The sequence below is a fragment of the Apaloderma vittatum genome, unplaced genomic scaffold (genome assembly GCF_000703405.1).
Source record: "Apaloderma vittatum isolate BGI_N311 unplaced genomic scaffold, ASM70340v1 scaffold4913, whole genome shotgun sequence".
In the NCBI taxonomy this organism is placed as follows: domain Eukaryota; kingdom Metazoa; phylum Chordata; class Aves; order Trogoniformes; family Trogonidae; genus Apaloderma; species Apaloderma vittatum.
Window position 1 is genome coordinate 276,296 of NW_009708530.1, and position 17,597 is coordinate 293,892.

Below are 17,597 nucleotides of genomic sequence, written 5' to 3' on the forward strand. Positions count from 1 at the left end.
AACAAAAAATAAATAAATATCTGATTTGCCTCTTATAGGTGTCAAGACAAAATCAACGGTCTGTCTGAAATCTGGGTAATTTCAAAACTTCACGTTTTCTACCGTGAAGCAATTTATACAAAAATGGGAAGAAAAAAAAGGAGAGAAAGAAACAAAAATTAAGAGAATGAAATACCACAATACCAAATTGTTCAATGTATCAGGGAGAAGGGAGAGATAACACTGTTCACAGCAGGGTGGGCTTTGATTAAACAGGCTCCAATTCTTGTTTGCTTCAGCATCTTTCACAGCAAACACTACAAAAGCTTGAATCACTCCCATGCCCCTCCTCCACACAGCCAGATTGTTCCCAGAAGGAGAACAAGCTGAAGAGATAGTCCACTCACCTGCCCCAGGTGCCCCTGCCCTCCTTCAAGGAGGGTGACCTCATGGATCTATCCAGAGTGAAAAGCTGAAGACCTTCTGCCGTACAGGACAGCGCTACTTCACGGAAAGGTAGACCACCCACAGTAGCACAGCAAAATTAAACACGCCCTTTCGTCCTTCTGACTCCACACCTTCTGCTTTCCATCTCTGTGGTCTGGAGAAGGCATCACATCACCCTCGCAACAGCACTGATGCTGCCTGGCTTGGAAAACTACTGCCTCATGCGGCAACAGACTGGTGGTCTCTGTCTCCAACACTGACAGCACCAGTGGAGCCTTCAGTACAAATGGAGCTCAAATTTTCACATCAGCTCCGTGCTGTTAAGCCCTGTCCACACTCCTGCATTAGCACAAAAGAATTTGGAGACTGACAACTTATGGCAGTGGAGCTACTTAATATGGAACAGTTTTTAAGGCTCCAAGAAGAATGAGGTTCTAGGCAAAGGCACTGAAAAAGACAACTGCATCTGCGCGATTGCACCTGACATCGAAACGCTCCAACAACACAACCGGAGATACAGGTGTGTTGGTGCAGTTTGCACAGGCTTCCGAAAAAACGCCTTGCCCAGATTGAGGGAAGTGAAGTCGCATGCTGTGAGTATTTGGGCACATCTGTTACAACAGCTATGGCAAACGGACCACATCAGGCTCTCCAGCTGCTCTGGACCTCCACAGTTCCTACCTGCAGAGTTAGCTTCTCCAGTTTCATTTCCAGAGATCTGTTCTCCTCTTCCAGCTTGCTGCGTTCAGCTTCCAGCTCCTCAATTTTCAGCCTGGAGAAGACAGGAAAGTTAATAGACATCGTGTCCCTGCAGAGACCCACCACAAATGATGAAGTAAAACAGGAAATCACAAGCAGTATCAGATCATCCCTCTATTCGGTACCAGAAAACAACATTATTAATGCAGTTAAATCATATGACTAAAAGATAAGATGACAATACAATTTCTACAAGTCAAATTCAACATAGATACTTCCTGAACGACACACTGACTCTAGACCATCCTGTTTATTAACACCGATAACTCAAATCTCCATGAGCGCATCAAACCTCTTTTTGATCTGATTTATAATTTTGGCCTTCACAACATTCGCTGGCAGCAAGGTCCACTGTTTAATTACGTGCTGCATGAAAAATTAGTTCATTTTGTTTTATACTTCACATGTGACTATTACACTGAGCGCCTGGTAGTTCTGCTACGAGTAGCTGTGAATAACTGTACCATACTCCCCTCTGCACACCACTTTACAGGCCTCTTGTGTTATTTCCTGAAGAATCTCAATTTAGTTTTTCTTCATCAAACGTTTTCCACATTTCTGCTCATCTTTATTGCCCTTCCTCGCTCTTCCTCAAGTTTTACATAGACTTTTTGCTATGAGAAAAGCTACAACTACAAACAGCACTCTCGTGCATTCATGGTAGGATGAGGCTTTCTGTTTTGTTCTCAACTTCTTTTCTAATATTTCCTAGTATTCTGTTCGTCTTTTTAACTACGGTGCACTTACCTGATGTTTTTACAAAATTGCTCAGGGTAATGTAAGACGCATTTAACAGCTCATTTGGAGCCCACTATTGTGCAAGTAAAAGTAAAGGCATTTTCTCTAATGTGGACAGGTTTTGCAATTATTGACGTATAACTTCATTTTGCATCTCAAGAAGCACCACAAGATTCTTAGAAAACTCTGAACAGCCTGATAAGCTGAATAATTTCCTATTTTCTCAAATTCTGTCACCTCACTACCCACAAACTCCTCTTCGTGTTGGACAACAAGTCCCAAATAAAAACCATTCTAGGACCTAATGGAAAGCCTTTTGTATTGCGAAAACAACATTTACTCTTTGATTTTCCATCTTGTAATTTTGCATTACATAGGTAAATGAATGGAAGAAAAACGCATCAACCTCTACAAAGCAGAAAGACGTTATATTATCTCTGGCTCAGGAAATCCTGGAGACAAGGCACAAAAAACCCAGCGAGCCTTCTGGCAAAGTAATCGGTAGTTTTGCCCTATTCGCGTGGTCATTTGCCACCGGCCATCCCTGCAGGCAGTACTCTGGGGCAGCCAGCCCACTGTGAGTTTTATATTCTTATTAATCCAACAAAGAACTTTCTTTCTTATTCCATCAGAGCAAAGTTTCTTTGTGTGCTTAGGCTCAAAGCGTTGAATCCTTCAGAGAACTCTATCAAACCTGTTAGGCAGAAGGCATTATTATAAAACATTTGATATAACATTTTCGCTTGCATTTAAGTACAGAGAACAAAACCCTTAATGCTGCCTCAAGAACCTCACCTTTCACATGTTAACTTCCTGGGATTAACTGTGCAACTAATGCATATTAACACCGGTCTTTGCATTCAATTTTCTCAGGATCCTTTTCCAGAATATTTTTTAAAAAATAATTACCTTGCTTGATAATACTCACTTTCAAACGATCTAAATTAAGCTGAAAATCCTTGCACCATGACAATAAGCAACATACCCATCTGTCAACATCCTCAAAATTATGCAACTGAAATTTCAAGCAACGAAGTTGTCGCCTCACCTATTCACTGGGCAAAAGTTACAAACTTTTCCATAGAAGCTGGCTGACCTACGACACCTCCAGCACAGAAATGTCTCCTTTATAAATATGCAGCTTCGATTGCTGAAATTATTTGTAAGCCCGACCCCTGCTGGTAATTTTCAGATATCATAAAGTCTCATACTTTTTCATTCTTGGAAGCTTCTAAAATGCCAAGGAACAGCTTCTACCACTGTCCAGGCCATTAAAAAACATCATAAATAATTTCCAGAAGAGACACAAAGCAAGCGGCCATGGATGACGCTGAAGAGGCAGGAGGCTGAAAAGGTCGGAAAAAATGGAAATTCAGAATGGAATTAATGCTTTTAACAGCATGTTTCTAAATGGATTGCAGAACAGGCCACGAGAAGACCACTGCGTTTCTCTGAGGAACAACAGCACAGCAGCTATGGAAAGGTCAGAGCCAGACACAGGACTCCGATCCGTACTTTCTCCACACTTGACACATTGAATTTTAATTTCGAACAAATTTCTCCCTATCTAGCCTCTCAAGTAAGCTGTGATGCTGCCATTATCTGCCTGCAGAACGTCTCTGCATGTGGAGGTTTCAGCTCAGGCCTGTTCAATGCCCTTTCATAGCAGTCGCCAGAAAACACGTCGCAGACGCGAGACACAGGCGAGCTGTAACAAGGGGAGGTTTAAGTCATTACATTTTTGTGCTATTGTCCTGGCTTGAGCTAGACAGAACCAATTAGGGCCCAGCCTCAACCCTCAACAGCTATTTCACCTGCCATTTTAAGATTTAACGATTTGTTTGTGCCCTTTGTGCCTCACTGAAGGGAGAGTGGGGATTCACAGCCGGAGCGCTCGTGGTCAGGCAGCAGACACCCCCCAGACCCCCTGTTTCGGGACCAGTATCGTGCCCGAGAGCATCCGGGAGCATGGCCAACATTTGCAGCCTCTCCCCCACGATCCGCCTTGGGATCATCCAGCTCCTTCCCAGTACCCCACTTTTTGGGGCATCCTCCTTTCCTGGCGCTTTCCCTCCCTGCTGCCTCGGCTCTCCCTCTCCTTCAGAGACCCAACTCGCTGCTTTCTCTGGACCAGCAACATCGCTGCAACCTCTTTGTATCTGAGAGGATTTCAGGACTGACTAGTGCTTTCACTACTTATCCCTCTTCTAACCTATTTTTAACGCTGTTAAGTGTCCTGGATCTCCAGTGGGAAAGCATTAAGAACCATTAGCAAACAGTTTGCGCTATTCCAGCTTTGCTTTCCAGCCCTGGGGATCTCTTCCCAATGGCAAAGAGAGAGAAGCAAGGGAAATCCTATCTATATATAAACACAGCAAAGCATTTGCAGCTGGTGGTTAAGATACGGCAGTCAAATAAATATTGAAAAATATTTACTTGCTTGGCACTTGAATTTTTTCATTTACCAAAATTCAGGTACAAGGCCAACTGTGTACTGCTTTTGGAGGCACTGGCCTCCACCAAGGCAGCCTTAGCCTCGTCTGTCCAGGGACACCTGCACAAGATATGTGACTCTATTTTATCACCAGTTTGCATGCCTCAACTTGTTATGTATGGGAGTTACTTTCAGGCAGGAAGAACAATGTAAGATAAACTCACATGAGAACCACAAAAAGCAGAGTAGAGAAACATCTGGGTACAGCATGGCCATCTATCAACTTAATGTTTGGCCCGAAATAAATGCCGTTGCCCATTTTAAAAGCAGCCTTGTGGGATCAGGAAGGGAGAAGCACCAGTCAATTTCTGAAATATCAACACCATTCTCGAGTTTTGTGATACAGGAAAAAAATAATTTTGATTAGTTTATGGAAAATTTACCAACTTCTCCTCCCTGCAGGGTTTTGAAAAATACTTAAACTCTGGTAAAGATCTCTTTACATTTATGATGCATTTTCCTGCATCAGATGCAGATAGCTTAACCTAGAATCGAAGCATACCATAGGCACAAGGTAAATTCGAGCTACACCCACAGCCTTTCACAAGATTGAATTTAGTGCAAGAATACAGATTCATTGGCTTTTGCTCAGACTTGTGGATTTTCCCACTTTCAAATATTGAGCTTTATATGGCCTCCACTGCATGCTTCACTGTCCCAAATTAGAAGAGGGAACAAGATTTTAAAAAAAGCAACCTACAGCCTCAGGTCTCCTGAAACGACACTTGTGAGAATCAGGAGACAACCCACCGTGTGCGTTCAGTCTGTCTACAAAGTGCTGAGATGGTGAGCAACGGCTGCTGGAGAGAAAGGCCAGGCTGCTCCTATTTTAGAAAGGACGAAAGAGGGAATCCGTTTGATTTTCAAGAGCATCTAGGCGTTTCCAAAAGTGTCTCAGTCCAGAGCTTTTCAGCAGAGTTAACCAGTGATGACTCCCCACCATCACCCCCTTTTTCTTTCTCTTATTCATTTTCAGTGTTCTCAGATGTGTTACGTGATTGCCCGTAGAGCAGTGTGGGTATCGCCGGTGAGGACGTGTCTCACAGAGGCCCCATCTGCGAGGAAGACATGGCCATGTGGAAAAGCTAATGCTGAACAGGAAACTATTGAATGGAGCAGAAAATGTATGTGTTGGGAAGACGCTATTAAGGGATCCAGATGGCATTGAGATGGTGTTAGGAACAGACCAGACAGAATTCCAGCAAGTGTGACTAATAGGCATTGGCAAGGACATGAATTTCTTTTGAATTACTGTAACTCTACCCAGTCACTAAATCCAGAGAAAACATTTAGGATTTACTGGGGTTGCAGTTTGACAGCAGAAAGAAAAAGTTCAGATTTGTTCCAGCTGAAAAGGTCTTTCAGCTGTTGGCACTTAAGTCTTTAGTGAAGTTCTTTTAAAATATATTACTTATAGGTCCTGAAATACTAGTTTCTGCACAGTTATCACCTTCCCTCTAAAAGGTGCTAATGCCTAAAGGCACCCTGCTTTGCTGTACCCCACAGTGCATGAACTCCACAGTTTGACCACTTTTTCTTTTCATAAGTTCTCCAGCATATAAACAAATATTATTTCAGAGGGAGCAGCAAGAAGTGTGAGAAATGACAGCATTAGCACCGGCTTTTATTGTCTCTTCAGAAATGATGATGCTGGGAGAGAGTTTCACATTTAAAGTTATAAAAGGTCTGAGGAAAGAGCACTTTGTTCTCAAGAGAAGGAGGAAAAACTGATAAAGTCTTTCAAGTTCCTCACTGAAAATTTACTTTCCATACTAAGGAAAAATGAGACAAAAGATGTATTTTTAAAATCTCTCATTCACTCACAGGAGGTGAATACCTACTCAAAGGATTAATATGGATTTTTTTTTTCTTCTCCTTTATGTCTCTCCTGCTTTTGTTTTCAGAAGTTAGCTCCTAACCATGGGGTATATATGGAAATGCCTGGAGGCTCACAGTCCACTCCTGCTCTGCAGACTCCCCTCGCCGGCTTCTGCTGATTTTCCTCTATTTTTCACATTCCTTCATGACAGCAGCTAACTGGGCTGGGCTCGGTCCAGAAGAGCAGACACGTCATAGTGTAGGTTAATGGGATTTCAAAGACCACAATAAACTACAGGAACGGAAATAAACCCCTCATGAGCTGTGGTATTTCTTTCCTCACTTGCCAGTTTGAAAGTTTGCATTCTTCCTCCTGTTTTCTGCCAGAATTAATTTCTGGCAATGGTCTATAGAAGGAAGGAGTAACAGTGGAGCTCGAGTTGCTCACTCCTCCTTAGTAGATACCTAAAATTGAGTAAACGGGTCGCACTGAGGGTCACAAACACACAGAAGGAAGATGAGCACAGCAGACCTAACCCCTTCCCATACTAATCTCTGTTCTCCTCCAAACTCCTTCTGTTCTTTAACCACAACTCAATTCACTTCTGCTGTACAGAGAGGACGCATTCAGCCAAGTACAAGGAGTGTTCTGGCGTGGACCACAGCACATTATTCCTGAGCTCCAAAAGCCTGGGGGAATATAGTGATTTACCTTGCACTCCTCTGAGAATAATTGGGCCCAGTTTCTTGTCCAATGCACAGAAAATGCCAGAAAACACAAAATAAGGCCCAACCATATCCTTTGACTGCTTTAGTCTAGAAGCATAAGAAAAAAATCTTTATGGAATCGATTCTGCAGTGCTGAAAGGAGTGATTGAGAATCTGAGAAGACACCTGAAGCAGCAACAGTAGACAACAGTAAGGAAAAAGGAGTAGGGACTAGCTTACCGGTTCTCCAGCAAAGAGAGCTCCAGCAGAAGCTGAGCAGTGAAAGGGTGCCTAAAACCACCCAAAGCCATGGTTTCTGGAACACCTCTGCAGCTAACTGACAAGCATCAGGGCCTGGGACAAGTATTTACATCAGCCATAACAACAAAAAGTGGTTCAGTAAAAGCAACAGAAAAAACAGCCTGGAATTAGATCCTGGGACTGTGCATCCACACCCTCAGGAGTATGGGGTACTGAAATAGGGAGGAGAAGAAAAGACAAAATATCACCACGGAGCAACTGCAGAAGCTCAGCCTCTTTGCTGCACCAGCTTTCGGTGTATGGCTCAGCACTGGGGAGTAGCTCTGCACCATCAACAGCTTTGCTGGGAATAGACTCAAACCAGAACAATTTCCATCGCGCTTTGTGTGAAAGGTTTGACACAATTTCATGAAAGGAGGACAGAGATGAGATTAGTAGTCAAAGCAATCCTTTAAAAACAAAGATAGAAAAACATTATCTAGGGGAGTATAGGACTGCCTTTGAGCAGAACCAACCACCACAATCCCCTAACAAGCAGATACTTGCAAGCTCCACTTGTCCCTGCCCAGGAAATAATTTTAATTCAGGGCAAAGCCAGACATCTCTACCCCCACTGCCAAGAGCCTTCCACAATATGAAGTCCTGGACTATGAAGCCATCCAGCTCTTTCCCCCTAAACACACTGTCCCTGAAGCCGCTCAGTTAATAGATGGAAAATGCTGTTCAGTGAAGATAAACCCAAATAATGAGTCTTGGAGGTGAAAATAAAGAGACTGAGCATCTCCTATACGAAAGGGTGCTGCAGCCCATACCAACCAAAGGAGGGACTGAGGAGGTACTGTAGAAACAACTCCGAATACCCCCCAGCTCCCAGAAGACAGCAAGCAGGATGCTGGCTTTACTGATACGGTGGCACATTATTCATCAGGAGTGATGGGTTTAATGTTGCTGAGGAGATGCTGGATAGTTCTGCAGCAGTAAAAACATCAGGTTTCAGAGGGTCTAGCACTCCTTAGCAAAGCAAAAACCTGAAAAACCTGAATGAGCTCAGGTCAAAGAAACATCCACAATATGCAAAAGTAGATGGGGACAGGTTTATCCCCTTGAAAAAGGGAAGCCCTTACCAGACTCAAATCTATGATAGAATAAAAAAGGGGGATGTATGCCTTGAGTCTTGAGAACTATTACACTGCCTTGAGGGAACTACAGGAGTGAGTCCCTATGATTAGGTGTACAGCCCTAGAACGTACTGGAATAGCTTAGCTGAACATGTTACTTTCAAACACCTCCCCTCTGCTATGGAACGGAGCTTTCAAAGCCGAAAAAAATGCTCCAGAGGCAAAGCAAAAGAGCGAAGCCATAATGCACAGGCTAGTAATTTTTGCTTCCTGCAAGATTCTGCTTGCTGCAAAATCTTGCTTTCAGTCCTATGAGGCAGTAACACTTTATAGTGATGGAGCTGAAAATATAGAAAAATTAAGAAGCGAAACCCCAATCAAAGTCTTACATCAGCCAAGAATAAAAAACTCAGCCTGTTGCAATCTGATTTTCTCAGCTTAAATAAAAGGAACATTATTAAACATTCAGAAACAGATGAACTTTTTTGCTCAGTGTTTATTGTGTAACCTGTTCTGGAAAGGAAGCTGTAAATGCTTTAATAGATACAAGGAAAGGTTGTCTAGCTTCACTGTAGCTTTTGTAAATGCTCATGTATCCTCTGCTGAAACACTGTTTTGTAACTTCTCTTTCACCGAATCACAACAGGTATCCCTCTGCCATCTGTAGCAATGCACAAGGGGAACATCCCTCTTTTATCTCCAGTGCTACATGCACATCAGTATTACAAAAGCTGGTTTCTAAACCTCTTCACACACATGCCAACAGTTCCTGTATTTACAGTCGAGATTTGGTCAAAATAAGAAACAAAGAGCAATGCTGTTTCCTCGGGAAAAAAAGTCAACAGGGGGAATAGCGATGCAGGAGCCAGTCTTGTGAATTAACTGAAAGCAAGAGACCCCAAACAGTAAAAGAAAAGAGCCTGCAGCCTCCCAAAAGATAGAAACCCTTATAAAGTATCTAAATGCAGGAAAGATCAGGGGCTGAGGCCTTCTGTTAATGCTTCATGGATTTCATGTCCGTAAAAGCTGTTGGGAAAGTAAAAAACATGCTTGGGAAAATAACATCCTACTTCAGAAACACGAGGAAAATATGTTCTGGTTGATGCTCCCATGCTGTTCCCTGAATAGCAGGCAGCCTATACGCTTGTACTTCGTCAGGCGTTGTAGCATTGTGAGGTCCTGTGCCTGGTGCTCTGTGACAAGGTGGCAATAACCAGAGCCGGCAGTGAAAACACCCTGGGCATTTCCCTCCGCACCAGTTCCACTGCAAACAGAATCATCTCAGCCTTCTCCTTGCTTTGCCTACCTGAGCATGTCAACCTCCTCCTTGGTGATGATGGCACTTTGCTCAGCTGTGCACTCTTGGGACTTCAGGACCTTCATCTCCACCTCCAGCTGCAGATGAGAAAAGACATTAATTCCTCCAGTACTAATAAGGGACACACATGAACAGCAAAGGGAATAGGAGAAAATCATGATGTTCTGCACAGACCAGACCTTTCTCAGCATACGGATGTGAAGAACAACTCTTCATGTGTTGAATAACAAAACCTCAGTTAACCCTGCTTCCCTCTGTAAGCCCTTTTGCCTTCAACATTTTCTCCAAAGTAGGTGAGGCACAGAAAACTGATTATTTCTAAGCAAAGCTTCTGCTTGTCTTCCAGATATTTCCCCAACACGTCCCCCATGGATAATTGGATGCAGAGAATTATCTGTGTGGTATTAGGAGGTCACTGGTACCCAAGATTTGGTATTGACCGTTCAACATCATTTAGCTTCAATTCCTCCCCCCAAAAAATGAAAAACAGGATTATGCTGTCTTGTCCAGGACAACTCTGAGACACATACATGGAATCCAAATATTTCCAGCACTTTCTGATATATACTTCCAGCTCAAGTTGCTCAGGTAAGGCTGATGGAACAAATAAACTATTAAGAACACCTTCTGCCTCTGGCTTTGTTTGATGAAGAACCAATGAGAAAGTACTTTGAAACTCTACAGACATGAAAACTTCTTGCCCAGACTCTACCATTCCCAGGCTTCCCGACTTATGGGAACCTGTATCCCTAATTCTGCTATCCAGAGAACGCACAGATTGATAAACTACACGTGTTACTTGCTTCTAAACCTCTCAGAAAATGAATTATTAGGAAGCGTAAGCAGAGACAAACTACCTAGAGGATACTCAAACTTCTGTTGCAGCACCATCTTCCAGCCTAGACCTCCTTCACACTCACTCTTCAGATTTTGAATTTCCTTTTGTCATCTGTTTTTTAGCACCTAGCGACTAATTTCCCTAATAAATCAATTGACAGAAACAATATTTTTCACTCAGGAAGAAACCAGTAAGAAATCCAGCTCTAATTACAGATGCAAAACTTATGACCACAGAGAGCTCAGTGCTCAGCATCAGGGAAATAATGCATTAATACACTATTCCCTTGAACAGCACCGATTAGACTTGAAGAATAAAATCCTACTGTAATGGCAGACTTTATGGGAGAACAGCAAGCTGGCTGGCCCAAATTTTCCAAGGAAGAGAAGCACATTGACATGTGCAGTCATATTGCTCAGTCAGAATTGGAATTTTGACGTGCTGCCTCTTTGCCCTTCCATGCCCAGAGACAGACAGAGCACGGGAGCACTGTTAGCAGGAAAGGGCAGAAAAAGGATGTCTGGATTATTCTCCTTCCCCTTTCTGATTCCACTGAGACAGAGTGGAAGAGAGAGGGTAGAAAAGAAGTTTTAGCCAAATTTCTTCCTGGCACCCCAAAGGCTTGCATTCTCCTTCTGCCTGTCAAAAGGCATCCAGGAAGAGAAAATAAGCAACGGCCCACCTGCATCATCAGGCTGTACAAATGTTAATGTATATTAGCTGCCTGATAAGATTATCACAGCCAGAAATGCTTCCCTCAATTTTCTGATTACTGAGCTTATCTCTCCCAGCTCAGCCCATCACAGATGGCTGGGGATAAAGCAAGCACACCAGATAATTCCAGGAATGTGAATAAGAGGTACCGGGACGAGGAGCAGGCTTCAGTTCCAACATACTTTTAGCTGGAAAACACTCATTATACCTCCCATTTCCCGCGTCTGCTGAAGCCCGGATGTGTTTGCTATTAAGAGTTCTGGGCTGCATGTGGACAGCATTTGAAGATGGAAGGGCTGGTAAATGTGTTATTTATCACAGGCTAAGCGGGCTCAGCCTTGAGTCCAGCTGCCACCTGCTCACCGACGCGACCAGATAAATCACGGCTGCCTTCTCGGGGGAGAAGGGCGGGGGGATGGAGGGGGTGGGCGAGTAATCTCTTGTTGTGATCTGGGGTCTCTCGTGCTGGCTGCACAGAGAGGGAAAAATTGAGTGTGTAATGGGAAAAAGAGACGGGAGAGCGGATGCACACACACTCAAGTGAATGCTGCCGCGGAAAACATCAGCGCAGGTCTCGCCTGATACACAGCGGTGACAAATCGGCACCAGGGACGCTCAGTAGCGGCGTGATGAGATTCTGCTGGGTTTCTAAGAACAAGCCGTTGAAGGAGAACGAGGAGGCAAGGGCACGGCGACTGTGAGGGCATTTTATGTCATTTTTGTGTCCTCCCAGGTTTCAAGCACCAAATCTACCTGGACTGAAAATCTGATGTGCCTGAGGTGAGAAAGAAGAGGAAGACACAGTGATATCTGTACAGATGAAGCAGTTAAATGTTGACACAGACTTGTTTCCCAGAACTAAGATTAAAACTATCAAAGCGTTTCAAGTTCAGGCCAAGGCATAACTTTGTGCCACAGGCAATTATTGTCTTTAAAATCTCACTAATCGTTTATGAGAAAAAAGAAAGTAAAACAATTAAGGTAATAAATAATTCATTCAAAATATGCTGCTTGTTTCCTTTAATCGTTAGGGTTTCAGGAGGAAAACATCCCTGCCTGCCAGTCTCACAAAAGATATTAAAAATGTTATTTATATCTTTTCCAGGCCAAAAGAAAGTTAGTTAAGATGGACTGGTTTATTGTTGGGATCCAATTCTGCTTTTCCAAAGGCAGCACAGTGCAAACAAATAGGTCTTCATGAAACACGAACGAAGAGCAAAAAAGAGCAAAAGGAATCTGTTGATAAAACTTTCCTCAGAGGCGCAGTTTTGCCCACTAGGCAATCCAAGTAGACCACGATATCCCCAGCCTCTGGTCAGACCTGGCCCACTCGTTCCAGTGTAACCCTGTGTGAGACCTTGTCACCACCTGCTCCTCCAGCCCGACCTTCGCTGCAGTGCGTGATGCAGCCAAGAAAAAAGAAGGAAAAGAAGCGGGACTGAATGAGGAAAATAAGCAACAGGAAGGCAGTAATAAAAGAAATAGAAACCCATATTCTACGTAATTTTCAGCACTGTGTGCAAGTGTAAGAGGTGAGGAGGTGAGCGAGATCATCCCCTTTGGCACAGCCTCTCAGGACAGCTCTGGGGACCAGGTGATAAACATGAAATGACTCACTTCTGCTTTTTGCGCTAACTCAATATTCCTGCCTAATCTCTTGCAATTTTTATCAATAATTTTATATAACTGGCTGAGTTAAACTTTTATTACTTTGAATACATTAAGCTAGTAGAAGCCATTACCCAGCAGAGAGGGGAAAAGGGCTGCTCGAATTACAGCTCATTGCGTGTTCCCCCCATTCAGCACCAAGCGACGGAGGTCAGGCTCGGATCCTTTAATTCTCTTTTATGTTGATCTCGTTCTTCTAACCAGCGCTGATAGCAGAGAGAGAACATTGTCCTGAAATACAGCACTGCACCTCTTATCCTGAGAAGGGACCTAAGTACCTACAGCTTCTGTGGGAGCTTCAGGGTTAACACCACCCACGATCGGACCCCGCTGCACAGAACATATCCACAACTCCAGAAGAAACCAAGCTAACATTCTAGTTTTTAAAAAAGCTATCCAAGGTTTTTATGACATTAAAAAGCAGAATTATGAGTAATGGCAGAGCCCATGACTTGTGAATAAAACATAAACAGGTATTTAATATTTTGACTATCTGATGTTCTCTTCTCGGCATGTACTGTAGCCTCCTGCTCTCAAACCTAAAATGGTCCCCTTAATCCTGAACCTTTTCTACTCTCTTTCACTTCATGAATTTCACTCCAGCTTTATTGCCCTCAAAAGAAAATGGCCAGGACACATCCCATATATAGAATAATTTTAGAACACTCACTTTCACAAATATGCAAGAATCCCAAAAGACGAAATAAAAATACTTTTTCCAAAATACATACTGTCATCATTATTTACAAAATGGAGAAAGAGAAGAAGGAGCATGGATAGATTTTCATTCAGTGTTTACTTAAATGAAACATTCTTCTTCTTCCAGCCTTACTTTTAAACCTGCCTGGACAGGGTTTCAAGATGGTGGTTCTCCCCCAAGTGTTAAAGACATGGCAAACGCCCACAGCAGTGTAAGAAATATGTTCCTCGCTGGTTCCTTCTTCTGTACGAATTATTTAAAGATACATGAGATGACAGGAGAAACAGAACGCTATAAATTCATCTTGTGACAGCTAGAAGAAACAAAACTTTTGAGAGCTGATTTTCTTGATCCGTTTTTTGGCACTTGTCATTTCTGACCCATATTTGTCCCCTCCAAAACAAGTACTCGGAGCCTTTGCAATGCCACGGACCTGCTGTTCCTCCCACTTGATTCCAGTGGCCTTCAGCATTCGTGAAAATGAGCCTTCCCGAAAAATCCACCCCGCTGAGCGCCGCTGTCCGCACCCCGCCCTCAAAACAAGGCTCATCGCAGGACTTAAGCTTCTAAATCAGATCAGTCCCCCTTGAAAGCCACATTTACAAACTTCTGCAAATTTTAACGCGCTGCCTGAAATAAGGAACAAATTTCCATTCAGGTGCCTCATTTTGGGTAGTAAACGACTCAAAATCTAAAGTACTTCAACTCACTGCTAAAGTTAGAATGTGCATGTTGAAGAAAAAGGGCCCAATTTATTCGCCCACATCATGTACACGTATTTCACAGAACACATGCTGGAGACATACAGTTATTATTTGAATAATGAGTGCATTTTAGTGAGGGGCTGATACAGCAATCTTATCCTGATGAAGTGTGTCTGCACGTCATTCAGCATTCTTGGAACTGTAAAAAAGCAGGAAATGCTGAATCCATTATAAATGTCTAAAGGTTTAGTTAACAATGGGCTGATGCAACATCCTTTGAAAGGCCTTCCTCAGCAAAAGAGCTGATTTTAAAAGGCAGAGATAAATAGGAACTGAATTGCAAGGAGCCAGCATGGAAAGGTGAATTGAGAGGTTGTGTTTGACTACGAGTCTCAACACAATTCAAGAAGCTATTTAAATACATAAATATTTAAATGTATGAAAACCAAGCAGACTTGGAAAGGAAGTGCGTACGCTAAAATAGACAAGAACAGAGAAATGGGACCCCGAGCATGACCCATATGCTAAGGTTTGAAAACAGGCAAACGACTGTTCCCCAGGAGCTTGATATGCCAGTTATTCCAGTGACGCTATTTGTGCTTCTCTCCAAAGGCTGTTGCAGTGACTAAGGATCTTATTTGTCTCTTCCTACAGAGCAGCACGGCAAGCTTGGTGACCTCCTATCGCCTACAAGCTTATAAACCCGGCGTCAGGACGGAAATCAAGCATAGTGAGTTTAATTTGGGCGTCCAGCAATACTAGAAGGTGGGCAGGCACCATGCTGAGCGCTTCCACAGATCATTCTGCTGGGCTCTCGCCCAGCACCTCACCTTGCACTATCACCTCTCCCACAGCCCAGCCCCTGCCGTTCTGTCTGGCTGCTCCCTAAAACATCTGCAGAGAAGATGGGAGAAGGAAGCCTCCTGAGATTTCTGAGGGAACTGCACTCTTCTTCAAAGAAACAGAATACTTGCAAACCAAAATGTTACCCGTCAGTTAGAACCAGGCTAAGCAGCCCCAGGATTAGTTGGGACATTTTCTTGGGAAAACTAATTCTTGATGCCTATTGTGAAACAAAAGCAATAAAGCCAAAGAAAATCAGATGCTCAATAAAAAGTGGTTTAGAACTACCTATTTCCCACTTGGCTGAAGCAAGAAAATATTTTTTTTTCTCTTTAAAGACAAAGGCTAGCTGGATCAGAATTTCCAGTCTCTATGGGTTACCCAGTCCGTAATAAACTTGATGTTCTTTTATCACTGAGAAGACAGGGCTAGAAGCAACCTCCCAGCAAACAGATTCCTAAAAACGTACTCATGCATATATATTACTGTAGCTACACACAAACTGGGAAATGGACATATGCTGACTTCTGCTTCTCTCCAATATAGCCTGGATTGTGGCTTTTCTCCTCCTGTTGCAGTAAAAAGAGAGCAATTTTTCAAGTTTATACCAAATGTCATTCTATTTCATTTCCAAATATAATCTCCCAGAGAGAAGGTTCGCTTGCCCTATTTCCAATCTCTAAAGTTAATACACAAATTTATATTCCTTTCTCCCACTCGCTCTCCTAAATTAAGAGGCGTAATTACTAGGAACGCTCGCTACAAACGAATAAAGCGCCAGGGGATAAGGAGCTGTCACTGCTGGACGTCTGCCGCAGCCACCCTCCTCTCTCTCCCATCCCTGGAGGATCCTGCTTATGTGGCAGATTCTATCTTTCCTATTAGCAGGGGTAGCTCACACACAGGAGCAGACACCAACCCCTCCCTTTCCAGGCAGGACGATCATAAGGAACAAAATCACAAAATTAACTTCAGCCTGTCAAGGAGCCACTGGTGCTTGCAAGGATGATTCCTCCCAAATTCACCTTTTGCCTCTCCCAGCTCTGCCGACCTCTTGGGCAACATCAGGTTTCCTTAACGACAGCGAAGAAACTCAGATCCGCATTCTAAAAATTCAGCCCCAGACTCATCCTGCTCACCCCTCCCCACCTCCAGCACCCTCTCAAAAGGAAGACTGATTATTATAATCAGACGTAGCTCTGACACAGCATTTGCATTTTCAAAGCACAGCATAGTCATTAACTAATTCATCTACCCCAAGGGAGCCCTAATGAGCTTTCACCTCTCTCCCCTCTGATTCCCAATCTGCCAGCAGACCACAGCTTGTCTTCAAACACCTCCCCTCCACATTGTGCTGCACCAGCGCAGCTTGGTGAAACTCCAGACAAGCTCAGCGAGCCAAATCCAGCCCTGCTGCAATGGAACACAGCTCTGCTGCCAGCAGCTGAAGAGGACAAACCCTCAGACACTATTTAAACTAGTCATCCTAAGGTTTCTGTACATATTCACAATGGTATAGGGTGTTACAGGAAACAGTTTCTGTTCCACAAACTAAGGCAAATACCACAGGGGTCCCAAAATCCTGTATGGGCAGCATCAGCCACGAGCCTGATCTGCAAGCCCAGCTGCAACCGTGCAAAAAAAGAAGCATCACCACCTCACACCCTCCGAACCCTCAGCCTCCTCCCGCACAGCCCATCCAATGAGCTCTTCCCCAAACACCTACAACACACCATTGCCCCAGGACTCAGCCTCCTGCTCCTGCTTTTGTCTCCCTCGTTGTTCATTTCCGCACCTTGCCCCAGCAGAGCTGCAGAGCCCTGCACCCATGGGTGCTCCATGCAACAGCAGATCATCGTTGGTTAGCAATGATGTCTAACTGGAAGTGCTTAACTCGTATTCAGGTGATCCATTGCAAATACACCTGTTTGGAATACTTCAAGAGGAAAAAAATTAGGAAAATATTTCTTTTCCCTCTTGCTTTTTAATCTACAAGCAAATAGGGCTGTTACTTGAAAAGGGGATAATGTGACAGTGCTGATACTGTCACACTGAGGACCAAGACTTGGTATCTCAATTGGAGGTGCAGAAGGGTGCACAAAACCCTGCAACTCTGAACAGCCTGAGCGCTCCTGCTGACCCACTCAGTGTAACACTTCGGGCCCTTTTTCACACGAGGTACATACAAAACCCTTCAGTGGCTCTGGAGCGAGCCTGTCCTTCTCTTTGAAGGACAAGATGCTCTGCTGATGCTACAGCATGGCTGAGAGCAACTGCTCTGGTCATCAGCACAGACTCTGTGTCAGCAGCAAGTAAGGTACAACACCAGTCAGCACGGGGGTACCCACTCAGGATGGTTTTGGCAGTTTAGTCTTCTTGAGCTTTTTTCCCCACTTTATGCAGTATTTATTTCTTTCTGGTACTCTGGGATGGGTACAAGGTGTGACAGTTTGGAAATAAGCACTACTGGACATTTCAGCACGATGGACG

General features: G+C 43.7%; 1 protein-coding gene across 1 annotated transcript in view; it reads right to left on the reverse strand.

Moving 5' to 3' along the window:
- Window positions 1–17,597, reverse strand: part of MAD1L1 (MAD1 mitotic arrest deficient-like 1 (yeast)) — a gene marked incomplete at its 5' end in the record, with an annotated part of 322,697 nt that overhangs the window by 154,345 nt on the left and 150,755 nt on the right. The window contains 2 exons of the mRNA XM_009866589.1: window positions 1,108–1,198; window positions 9,629–9,717. Of these exons, the coding sequence (XP_009864891.1) occupies window positions 1,108–1,198; window positions 9,629–9,717 (180 nt within the window). The remainder of the gene's footprint in view (window positions 1–1,107; window positions 1,199–9,628; window positions 9,718–17,597) is intronic.